The sequence below is a fragment of the Tubulanus polymorphus genome, chromosome 3 (genome assembly GCF_964204645.1).
Source record: "Tubulanus polymorphus chromosome 3, tnTubPoly1.2, whole genome shotgun sequence".
Lineage (NCBI taxonomy): Eukaryota > Metazoa > Nemertea > Palaeonemertea > Tubulaniformes > Tubulanidae > Tubulanus > Tubulanus polymorphus.
Window position 1 is genome coordinate 22,939,782 of NC_134027.1, and position 12,045 is coordinate 22,951,826.

A 12,045-nucleotide genomic window follows, 5' to 3' on the forward strand; every position below is an offset into this window, starting at 1 on the left:
TTCAGTTTATTCTAACAGTAATGAACTCAAGGACACCGATTCACGTATGTATATCTAGTGCATTTTAAACTATCCCGTCTAATCGAGCAAAACAACAATATCAATGAAAACTAATAGCTATTGTTTCATTCTAAAGGGTGGATTGCTGCCCGAAACGTTAGAAAAACACAATAGCTGTTTTTGATTGATCTCGTGGGTTTTGCTCAATTAAATTGAAGACTGGAAATAGTCTCACCTATCTATAACTACCCCGCCTTTCTGTCAATAATTTCTATTGTATATTGAAAAAAATATTATAATTTTTCAGGTGTTTACGCCGCGGTGACGCCGTATGTGTCGTTTTGTGGTAAGTATTTTCTCGAACATTCTTGCGAACACCGCGTAGAAACATGAAGATATGATCGTTCCGCGACCTTTTCGGGACAGTAATATAATTGTAATGTATACATCCACTTCGTGAAACTTTACCTTCTTTTCCTTCATTTAAAGCAGAGCTCGAGCCCGATCAGAACAATTATGAAGAAGTCAGGAACTAACAGATACTAATAACCAGCTTGGACTTCTTATCGACTGAAAGTTGTGTAATATAGAGTATGTAACAAAGATGTTGTGCCTGGGCCCATCGAATATTACACTCCGTGTTCAAAACTGTGGATTAGGGATACCGGTTCATTCGTGACGGTGTTACGGTCCCGTTTTGTCTGACGAATCGCATGTAGTTTCTTTTCAATGGATGAAATCGATCCTTTTCGGAAGAAATAACATAATTGATAAGAGTTCAAATGTCAAATTAATGCCTCGAGGAAAATGAGAATATTTTCAAATGCAGATAATTCCTGAATACAGGGATAGTATTTGTACATGTATGTATATTTGTAACATAGATGCAGCTCCGATCTGTGATACGTGTCTCTCGAGAGTGATATTTTGTTCTCAATCGAAACATTTTCTTTTGTTATTACATTTTGTACGAATTACGTTGGATTATTTGTGGGTAAAATATCTGTATCTTATCATTATCGATATTAATCTATTTAATCGATTTGTTTATTCAATTTGTTTATCTAAATCATTTAATCAAGGCTAGGCCGTACTTTGTAAAGTTAACCTGATGTTGATTTGAAAATAATGAAATATTGCTGTTTTCCATAACGGAATGTATACAATAGATTCTCCTTCTCTCACTCAAGTTTACATCTACCTTTCAAACAACATCTACATTTTTCCTCTCTCAATAATTACACATGAAACAATCTTATAGGGTTTAAGAGCCTTGTTCTATCGTCTATATGTATTGGCTATTTTATGTAAACTTCTTTCAGAATAACGAATAAATAACGCTCAGTTGAATTTAGTTGAATTACAATTTTCGCTTGCGTTTCAAATTTCAGGCTTCATTTCGCAAAGATTTGTTGCTGTTTTCACCATTATTTACCAAAAAAGTTGACAATCGAAACTATTTCAATCAAACTCTCAGGAAGGAGAGAATTTGTGATTTTGTTTACGACACGTTGAAAGATGTCGGAGACATACAGTTGGAACCTCGTTGATACGAATCTAGCGGGTGGCGCCGATATATCCGTGTTAAACGGGTTTCTTATTGAACCGAGTCATACTAATACTTAGAAGTCATTTCTTTTGGAACTGTGGAGCCTGATGTAGATTAAAATGAAATAATGTCTCAATTTATATTTATGTCTATAGGGGAAAATAGAAAAAACGCCCATATTCAATATAAAATATAAAATAATTCAAACACGTAGATTGCATATATACGAAACTGAATATTTTTTTATTAAAAATAGAAAATTCTGCAAAAGCGTTTGCAATGGTGTATTAGATATATTATCATTCATTACATATACATGTATAACAAGCCAAACAAATCGTAACACGAACAATTGAGTATCAAAGTATCAATTTAAAAAGCCATAGTGCAAAAATATCTGTTTCTTAAATCCAAGCATAACAAGAAAAAAATGCCATTTGAAAAATACTATGATATCGACATCTTTTTATTTATCTTGGAGATACGTGCATTGACATTCCCTTATCACAGACACGCGTCAGAGAAATCAACCACAGTGTCAATGGCTATTAGGCGTTGAGTAACGGAATAGTTCTATATAGAGATAGGTGAAAACTATCAGGTTTTGTGTAAAACAAGTAGTTCTTAGAAATGATTGAAACTATTGTGACTGCAAAAAAGGGGCCAATGGACCAAGTAAGCATTCGAGAAGAAATCATTTCTTGAGGACAGAACTAAATGAACCACTCAACACTACAAATATTGACCAGTTCACCAGATAATTTTTGCACAAGGAAGAATCATGGGTTTACGCTGGTATAAGGCTAAACAAAAATGATACCTTGTTTCTCCTAATCGGCCGGGTAATTTTTGTAAAATATCATAAGATTTGTAATCAGTTCATTTTTTTATAGCTGCCGGGTCTGTAATGGTAAAATTGATCACGATTTAAAAAAAGTAATGTGCAGGGTAGATAGGCGGCCGGCCGGGTCAACTCTTAAGCTCGAGAGATCGGAGAAACAAGGTATCAATTTTCTGGCCTAAGACCAGTGTATCAGTCTGAAATAATTGCGATCCAGTCCCACCCACCTCATCAAATGATGCTGGTTACATTCTACAAAATCCCTTTCAAGTTGCTCAAGTTTAAGTTAACTGGAGGACGGTATTGAATGAAATGACCACACGAAACTTGAGGAGGACAGCCATCTTCTCAAAAAGGAAGGGCAACCAATATTACACCAATTATATCAATACAATTTAAAAGAAAATAATATTAGACCAATATACACAGTAAATATTTGTAAAGAATATACGCATCATTGTTTAACATAGCTGCATAATTAATTGTTAAATAACAACGTTAGCCATCTATAAAATGTCGAACCTACAGTTCGATATGGACTGTTAATATTTTGATGATGTTTGGATGGATAAGCGATGTGGTTTGCTCTATTTCTCGCCTGTTGGATGTCTAGAATGATTTGGCAACTTCGCGATGAAGATGGAAAATTGAAAAGTGAATTAACAGTGAAATTAACGTTGCTTGGACTTAAAATTAGCGAAAATTATCTTCTCTTAATATTACAAATAATTGATAATACATCAGTGAGCTCACAATTAGATATTAGGTCATATTTGGTATAAATATAATTGACGATAATATCTTGTTACTGTATAAGTCCTTTTATAGAAAAATATATAATATTGTACTATCCTTTTATAGAAAAATATATAATATTGTACTATGTTCTTATATAAATAGTTAATGTGCGTTTAGTCAAGTTCAGTTCTTGTATTTCTCTCTGACACTTGTTCCCAAACCCATCGTGGGGATTTTGGTTTTCTTCCAATTTCAATGTGGCAAGTGAGTATTTTACACAGATATTATGCATGCAAACCGAAGGGCTACATTTAAATCATATTTCAAAATCAACCCTACCACATTGAAAAAACTGTTAGAAACCAGCAGTGTTTTGTTAAAATACTACAAAATAGATGCCGGATCCCGTTTCACCATGATTAGTCATGATATCCGTATGTTACTTTCAAACCTAATAGAGAACTGTAGAACTAGATCCAGAAATGTCTCTACTAGATATTGCGATTGTTCTAGGGGCGGATTGAGCAAGAGATCACGAAAACCTGTGAGAACGAAAGGATCTGATCGAGGTCCAGGAATTACACCAGACATTACGTCGACAGTCGTATGATATCAGTGATAACATGCTACATAGAATCCTAAGAACCTCGCTCGACTGAACACAGTGGATGAGACAATAATACAAAAATCAACAACTCTTTTCCTGCTGCTCTTTTTCTTCACGTTGTCTGCGTCGTTCGGCCTCTTCTGCTTCCAAACGAGCGACGAGTTCAGCTTGAACTTGCGGCTCAACGACGCGACCGAGTTCTGAGTACGTCGAAAAATCATCGAAATCACCGATAAGCACACCAGGGGGCGCTTGAATTTTGACGTTGTTAACGACGTGTAAATAGATCGGTTCTTTTCTCAGTTCTTCTACATCGTCTGCATTGAATGCAGGGTTGTCGACACCACAGTTAACGTACTTTACGATATCCCCATCGTCATCGTTGTAAACGTCTTGATAAGGATTCTCTTTGTCGCCAATTGTTTGATAGGGATTTTCTGAAATCATACGCGTAACAACATTTAGTGAATTCAACAAACAATCCGTCAAACGATTCAGTTGGCCAGTCTACATCTGGGAATTGAAGGTTACATTAAATCTATCAAACCCTCCCGCATAAAAGTGGCTGCTTTCTGAAATGCCCATGACATCGTCAAGTCTGCCCACTAGTGATTGGATATTTACTTCACGCCCTATTTTCCACAATAAACTCTGCCTTACTTGTACTTCTTTTCTTTTCCCTTTTCGAAACGGTATTTTAGAGTTAGCGTATCGGACATCGCACAAAATTCCGATTCTCTCGTTAGAATCGGTGTAAACGTAGAACTCACCCATTTCGTAGTTTCCATTTGTCTCTGCTTTTTTCGCCTTCTTTCCTTTACGCGTTTTGTTTTTATCGACTTGCGCGTACAATGGTTCTGCACTATCTACCGACCCTGAAGAGAAAACACGGGATGTGAATATTTTAGAAACTAACTTCACGTCATACTTTTTTCTCGAATATCTAATTTGGCATTTCATTTTGTGTAGCCAACACATTATTTTCTTCGAAAAAGTTTCTGAATGTACTTTTGCTAGAAATAAAATCCCTTTAGTATAGATTTCATTCTGTGCATTTCACCTTTCGTTTTCTTTTTCTTGCTTTTATCCACATTGGAGTAAATTGGATCAGTACCGCTTGCACCATTTACGACTGAAAATAAGCCACACGTTTGAAAAAATCGGCAAAATCATTGTCATTTCATCTATCATTCATGACAACCTTCGCATTCTTTATAACAACAACGATTCAGTAATAATACTAAACTGGGAGCCGTGATATCAATGATTGAGGAAAAATAAAATCCCTTTAGTATTGATTTCATTCTATGCATTTACCTTTCGTTTTCTTTTTCTTGCTTTTATCCACATTGGAGTAAATTGGATCAGTACCGCTTGCACCATTCATGACTGAAAATAAGCCACAAGTTTGAAAAAACCAGCAAAAACAATTTCATACAATTCTATTCGAGAAAATCATTGTTATGTCATCTATTATTCCTGACAACATTCGCATTATTTACAACAACAACGATTCAGTAGTAATACTAAACTGGGAGTCATAATTTCAATGATTGAGGAAAATCATGATTAGTTTCTTAACAAAGCTTTTTCATCGAAAGTGGCTTTATTGATTCTGTACAAATTATCACGCATTTCTACGGCAATTGACGGCACTCTTTGTGTTTTCAATGATTTCAAGGAATCGGTAAAATCATGATTAGTTTCTAATGTAAAACCTCTAATGGAAGGTACACCGTAGTCTATGCACTAATGGTAGCATGGAATAGTGCGCGACCAATTTCATTAAATCTTTAGTCTAATACATCGTAAATAAAAATCGTAGCGGAAAATGCTTTTTGATTTTTTTTTCACTTTATCTAGTTGGTTTTCATAAAACGAAATTTGAAAGAGTAAAACTATTTCCATTTCCTCTATGTAACTATGTGATTCGGTAAGTTCTTTGTGAATATACGGCACATTTAATCCTGCTATTCTAAGGGCATTTCACCAAATACGTTGATCGGTTCCTTGGTATCATTCTAGATTTGACAAACACTTGTTTACCTTGATTCTGATTTCGTTTTTTCTTTTTGTCAACCTGTGCGTAAATCGGTTCTCCTGAAAATAATAGAATTCAAAATCTATTCCGATCGCCTGTACCATTCTTCTGGTCAATGATCGAGCAAATGATAGGCTTTTATAGATCTTGAACTTGAACTTGAACTTGAACTTTAATTTCATTGCTCCATATAATACAGAAGTTACATAGGAAATGACATGCAATAAAATATTAACATCAAAACACAGGGAAAACAGTACAAGAGTGGACATACGTTTAAAATCGCTTTTATAATGGATAACATAGGAAAAGAGAATATTTACAAATAAAATATGTTAAACGTAAAACAAAATATAATACTACAGCAAGGAAACTAGGTGGCGATACAATCAAGTGAATATAATATAAAAGAATCAAAGTGTTGAACGGAGGGCAAGTAAAGAGTTAACTAGGTTACACATAAGGCTGGCAATTTCATAGTCTCCGTTGTTATAGGACATCAAAAATAGGAATTTATCGAAAACACAAAAAGACTCAAACTCTGTGAAACATACAAGTGAGGATAAAATGGAAACTCTGGCAGGATGAAGCGAGGGACACTCGAACGAGCCATCAATATTGCATCATTTGGCAATTCCCGAATATAAGTGATCACTGTACACTACCGGACATTACCGAACATTACCGATCACTTCGATCATTACATCCAAAAATACGAACTTGAATTCGCTACACTTTAAATCAAGCTTCGGACTTAGATATTGAGATAATGAATACGTTAATTGATTCGCGGCTCGGAAATACTCGGTGGTTTTACGGAGATATCCGGCAATATCGAGCGGTCCAAAAAATCGATAAAGATAGGGCATCGTAACATAAAGATAAAACTCTTACCAGTTTTCGTGACTCCATCTTCTGAAACTGCGAATATAGAAATGGATTTATTTAAGTACTTATAATGTATTAGTTCTAATTCAGTTTTGACAATATTTGTGATACAGTAATACTACGTAAAATCCTACAATTGTAAATTGGCTAGAAAAGTTTATTCTAAAATTACTCGTGATAATCTGGGGGATTACTGCCACCCTCCTACGAACAGTCTTAACTTTAAAGGGAGACGGATGAAGGAGACTTTTAAGATAGAAGCAGAGTGTTAGCAGCCACCCGCAATATTTTCGATGATTCTTTTAACAAACCTTCTACTCAATTCAGTAGATCAGAAAATATCTTTATTTCAATAATGACGAAGTCTCAATGAAATGAGGAAATGAACCGATTGCTTACCAAGATCGCCAATGTTCGAATACGGATCTGAAAATATGAAATATGTTTAAGCAACTCATAGACGGTATTGTGATTGAAGAATATTTTATAAAAGTCCGATCTTTAACTTAAAAACTCTGTGCTGAAGATAGAAAATATTTTTTTCTTTTTCTTTTGCCCATGCGGGATCTAAGAGGACAAAGACAAACGAGAATTTCAATAGTATTTTTCTCTGAAGAAATAGAAAAACCCTAATAATTTGTGCCAATTTTGATACTAACTAAGAAATTCTCGAAACATTTAGGGATGCGATATAACCAAAAATATTGTGGAGATAACGTAGTTCATAATGCGAATTAAAATCTGACTGACAAAGATTTTCGACAATAATTTGTGACATGAAACCTGTTGCAATAAACTGTTTGCGTAAATTTTCGGCGTGTAAGAAAGTTGTAAAATTGTGACATTACCGAAGTCATCGGTAGTGACGTAATTATCTTTGGTCGGTGGACTTTTAGGTTTTTTGTTGACTCGCGTGTACACGTCACCTAAATGCAGAAAATAGAAAACAAATATTTGAACAAAAAATCCAATATATGTTTATTGTTTAGATGAGATGAAAGGTTTAAAGTGGCAAATTTTACCTCTAGGTCCGGCTACATGTCCATCGATATCGTTATCGTTCGGAGGAGGAACTGAAGCCGAACTGTAAAAAAGGGAAACACAATTTTTTTGTGGCGATCGCCTGGGCTGGAAAGGGAATCTCTGACATGGAATTAAGTTAAACAAATAGGAATTGAAATCTCTAGTTTCTACCTTCTCGAGCTATTTTTTGTCCAGATCCATTGACCTTCTCGACGCCTTTTCACGAATAGCAACACGAACACAATGACGATGAGGGCGAGCAACAATACACCCACAACAACACCTCCGATCAGTGCAACATTGGTAGTAACTGAGAGGATCGAAAAATGGGAAAATAAAATGTGCAAATTATGACAAGGAAGTATCGATGGGCCTGGATTTCAACAGAGATATTTTTCATTAAGAGCGAACTAGCAAAATGACTATAGGTATGGGATATCTATGCATTTATTTGTTTTTTAATCTTTCTTTTCAACGTTTGCATCTTGGTTTACCGACACTAACCCGCAAATATTTACCTGGAATTTCAACCCGATGGCTCAGAATCACGTCACTTCTCTCAATTACAATCAGTTTGTAACTGTATGCTTTATCGGGATCGATTTTAATCTCAATACTAATCGGACCACCAGTACTTTCTTGTTTCGTAGAATTAAAACATTCGTTTGTATGTTTGATACAGTATTTCACGTAGACGCTGTACTTCGACGGAAACGACGACATTTTTATCAGGACACTATTTCCTTGCTGTGTTACTGTCGCTTGCTTCAATACGGTGTTTATAGCGCTTGGAATAGCTAGAAAATTAGAAACCATGAATTCGATTTCAAAAAAGACCGGAAAAAATTATATCATCAACACAATCATCTAGAATGGAGTACGCGAAGCCAATCCCACTAGCTGGAACTAACAGCCGAGTTAGAATCCTCAAGATCGGGGATCAAGGAGGCACGTATGTCGCTACGTATTTGGATTCCGATATTTGTATCAGTAGGAAGCTCCTGGACTCTGTTTTTGGGCTTAAAATGATGCAACATCGAATGTGAATGATATCGGAAAAGTTAACTGGTAAAATAATCCGAAACAGCATTTCGTTCGATTGTCGTCGTTGACGGTAACAAACACGAAATGAGGAATTTCCGAAAATGAGGAATTTAACTCAGCGAAATTAACTTAATTAATAGTTAGTTAATTTCACATAAAGAAATGAGGAATTTGTGCGTTAAAGTAATCGAACGAGCTTAAGGATAGGCCTGTATTTATATCTTACTAAACTTACATATCTTACAAGTCTCGGATCTTACCATTTGTTCTAGTTGTAACTATATCAGTAAATGGACTCGTATTATCACCGGGATTTAAGTTGACACTTTTCACTTTGAACTGATAATCAGTTGATGGTTTTAATCCAGTTATTTTCGTTTGCACCAGTTTTCTATAACCGGGATCGGGTATTTCAGCTTTATTCACGATTTGTGTAGCATCCGATACTCTGTAACTGACGGCGAACGTTTGTTTGGCACCACCCTCAAATTCAGACACCCAACTCAGCGTCACAGAAACAGCTGTTTTTGTAATAACTGACAGACTTGACGGTGTTTGGGGAGGTCCTGAAACCACAAGAAAAAAAAGAAATTCGTTATATAGTTCGCGCGCTGCACTAATTTATTAGGATCCCAGTTCAGCAAAATGCAGTCTCGTGTTATTCAGAGTGTTACTCCGGTATTAATCTGAAGCCTGGGCCCAGCATCCCTCCAGACATCCGACAACTCAAATATTATCAATTGATGAACGACTAACAAAAGAGTTATCATTGCAAATAGGTTTCAGGCTGCAATCGATATTTGCAGGTTTTATTAGTATTGATAAGTGGTAAATAGTGCTATAGTGCAAATGACTGCGAATTTCTGAAAACAACATATCATTCGAAATAGCACATGATTCTTACCAGTTTCTGTGAGTTTCAGTGTTATCTCTATGCTACCAACTGAGTTATTGAGTTTACACGAATAGGATCCATAATCAGATGCCTGAACTGATTGTATGTTGACATCCCACTGCGTTAAACTGGTATTTTTCATTACGTGGCGGCCATTTGTTGAATTGTGTCTACAGTTGAGAGTTGTCGCTAGCGGATTTGCATCGTAGTTTATCGTAAGTGTAACACTTTCTCCTATATTTGCGGCAACGGGCTCAACTTGTGAAGAAAGCTGCGGTGCATCTATTGTAGAATTAAACTAAATATGTAATATTGTATCTAGTGTATATCGAATAAAAAGTTTCTAAAAAATACAAGAGTAATTTTTTTCAGCACTTGAAATATGAAAGAATGTACAGTGTACTCTCAAATGAAGATATGTACCAGTTGAACTAATGCTATGGGGAATTTGATCCCCTTGAGTAACGGAGTAGAATTAAAACAAAATATGGATGCAATTCGGAATAGAAATTAGAATAAAGATAGATGAATTGTTGAGAACGTTTTCCTTCGATGCGAAGTAATTATGTCCCCCGGACGCTGTCGTTGTACTGTGTATATACTGGTTGTTTACATTGGACATCGGTGATAAAATATCACTAATATATGGAGTAAAGTTCACTTGTAAGAACACAACGACGCTTTCGTAGGGTTTTTATTTGTTAATTCTACGCTGAGATAAAGATCAGTTCAGTATAGTCAACTGGTTGCAGCGGACATCGGCTATAAAAAGTAACTGATAAATGGAGTAAAATTCCCTCGTATAAAATCATATCAGGTTTTTACAAGTTTTTTGTGACGAATTAATCATTCGTGGATTTGATTGATATCCGGTCATCTGATATACACTAACTACTATGTTTTACAAAATTAAAAGATAATTTTTCATTTCATTGCTACCGTAATCCAAGACCTCTACCGAAACGGGTACGAATACATCTGATTATTGTGCATTTTCATTTCCCAAGAAGATAAATCGCCTATTCAACACTCACACAATATAAACAACGTCATGGATTTGTTGACACCATTGACAGGTTGACTGTTTTGATAAGCTGAACATCTATATTGTCTACCATTTTTATCCTTATTAGTTGGTACTACTAGGCTACTAGTAGATGCCCGTGCACTGTGAGATCCGGGTTTATGATTTACTGTTGGTTTGGGTGAAATATCTGTCCATGTTGTCGTCCCAGAGCTGTACGCCCAGACAATTGTAGACACCGGGTTACTGGAGTCTGTTGCACACGTCAGATTTTTTGATGTACCATGAACAACTGGACCGTTTGGAATTTCAGTCAGTGTTATTGACTCTGGTGGAACTGAAGATATAACTTTGAACGTCATGATTGATACTTTATTAGACGGTCATTGAAAGATGCGAACAGTGATTTTCTCTTACAGTGAACGGTAATCGTTGTATCATTGTTAAGATTTCCAGTTTGACATTGGTATCGAGCCTGATTCATGGTCTTAGTTGACGTGATAGATAATGTACTTGTAGCCACCAACCCGTGATTGGCTGCACTAGATTGAATCGTAGCTGGTTGAGAGTCAAGTAGTGTCCATGTTGTAGAGGAATTTGTGAACCACTGAATCTGTACAGCTGGGTTTGACGAGTCAGTTTTACACTCTATCTGTTGATTATTGTTTACTAATACATAATCTGCCGGTTTCTTCACCATTGTCAGTGTTGTTGCTAGAACTAAATTTTGGATTGTCGCAAGTAAATACAAATTCCCGAGGACGTTGTTTGCAACCAAGGTGTATTTGAATTGACTGCATGAGATTAACCAATAATTTAAAGTTAAAAAAATCCGGGTACTTACAGTTGATAGTTAATATAACTTTATTAGAAATCATCGGTGTTGATATACCAGCCCCAGTAGCTGTACATTGATATTCTGCCTGGTTATGTGTTTTAGTGACGGATGTTGAATGTGTTAGAGGACTAACTCCCTGTTTCACAGTGCTGTCCCCTGGTGTTCTAGTTATGGCGAGGTTCGGTACCGGGTTACCCCCTGTAGCTGTACACGTTAAGTTAACAGATGTTGATTCCTGAACGGGTGACGTCGGTCCTTGTAATGTAACACCACTTGGTGGGTCTGAAATGAAGGGAAAAATTATCTCTAATTTACACACATTTATGTGAGCGGTCATATCTGTCAAAAATCAGCGTTTCGTCTATCTGCCTGTACTTTGATAAAATGAAATAGTCTATCGTCAAAATGTCTTAATGCAACGTCAGCTCGTGTAATATCGGCTTTTTGACACAAGGGGGCATAACTGTACGGATAATATACTGATAACATTTTTTCTTACTCCGCGATATTTCAAGGTCGTAGGCAGTACGACTGTGTATTGATAAGCCGGTTTTCGG

General features: G+C 36.0%; 1 protein-coding gene across 4 annotated transcripts in view; it reads right to left on the reverse strand.

Moving 5' to 3' along the window:
* Positions 1-1,841: 1,841 nt before the first annotated feature.
* Positions 1,842-12,045, reverse strand: part of LOC141902828 (nephrin-like) — a 59,618-nt gene continuing 49,414 nt past the window's right edge. For 2 of the 4 annotated variants that reach the window (XM_074790727.1, XM_074790726.1), the window contains 5 exons: positions 5,782-5,835; positions 5,053-5,124; positions 4,796-4,867; positions 4,506-4,610; positions 1,842-4,172 (listed from right to left, as the gene is read on the reverse strand). In XM_074790727.1, coding sequence (XP_074646828.1) covers positions 3,817-4,172; positions 4,506-4,610; positions 4,796-4,867; positions 5,053-5,124; positions 5,782-5,835 — 659 coding nt within the window. In that variant the 3' untranslated portion in view covers positions 1,842-3,816. Of the gene's footprint in view, positions 4,173-4,505; positions 4,611-4,795; positions 4,868-5,052; positions 5,125-5,781; positions 5,836-6,670; positions 6,698-7,063; positions 7,091-12,045 lie in introns of all 4 variants that reach the window. The other 2 variants (XM_074790725.1, XM_074790730.1) reach the window with 2 other exon arrangements.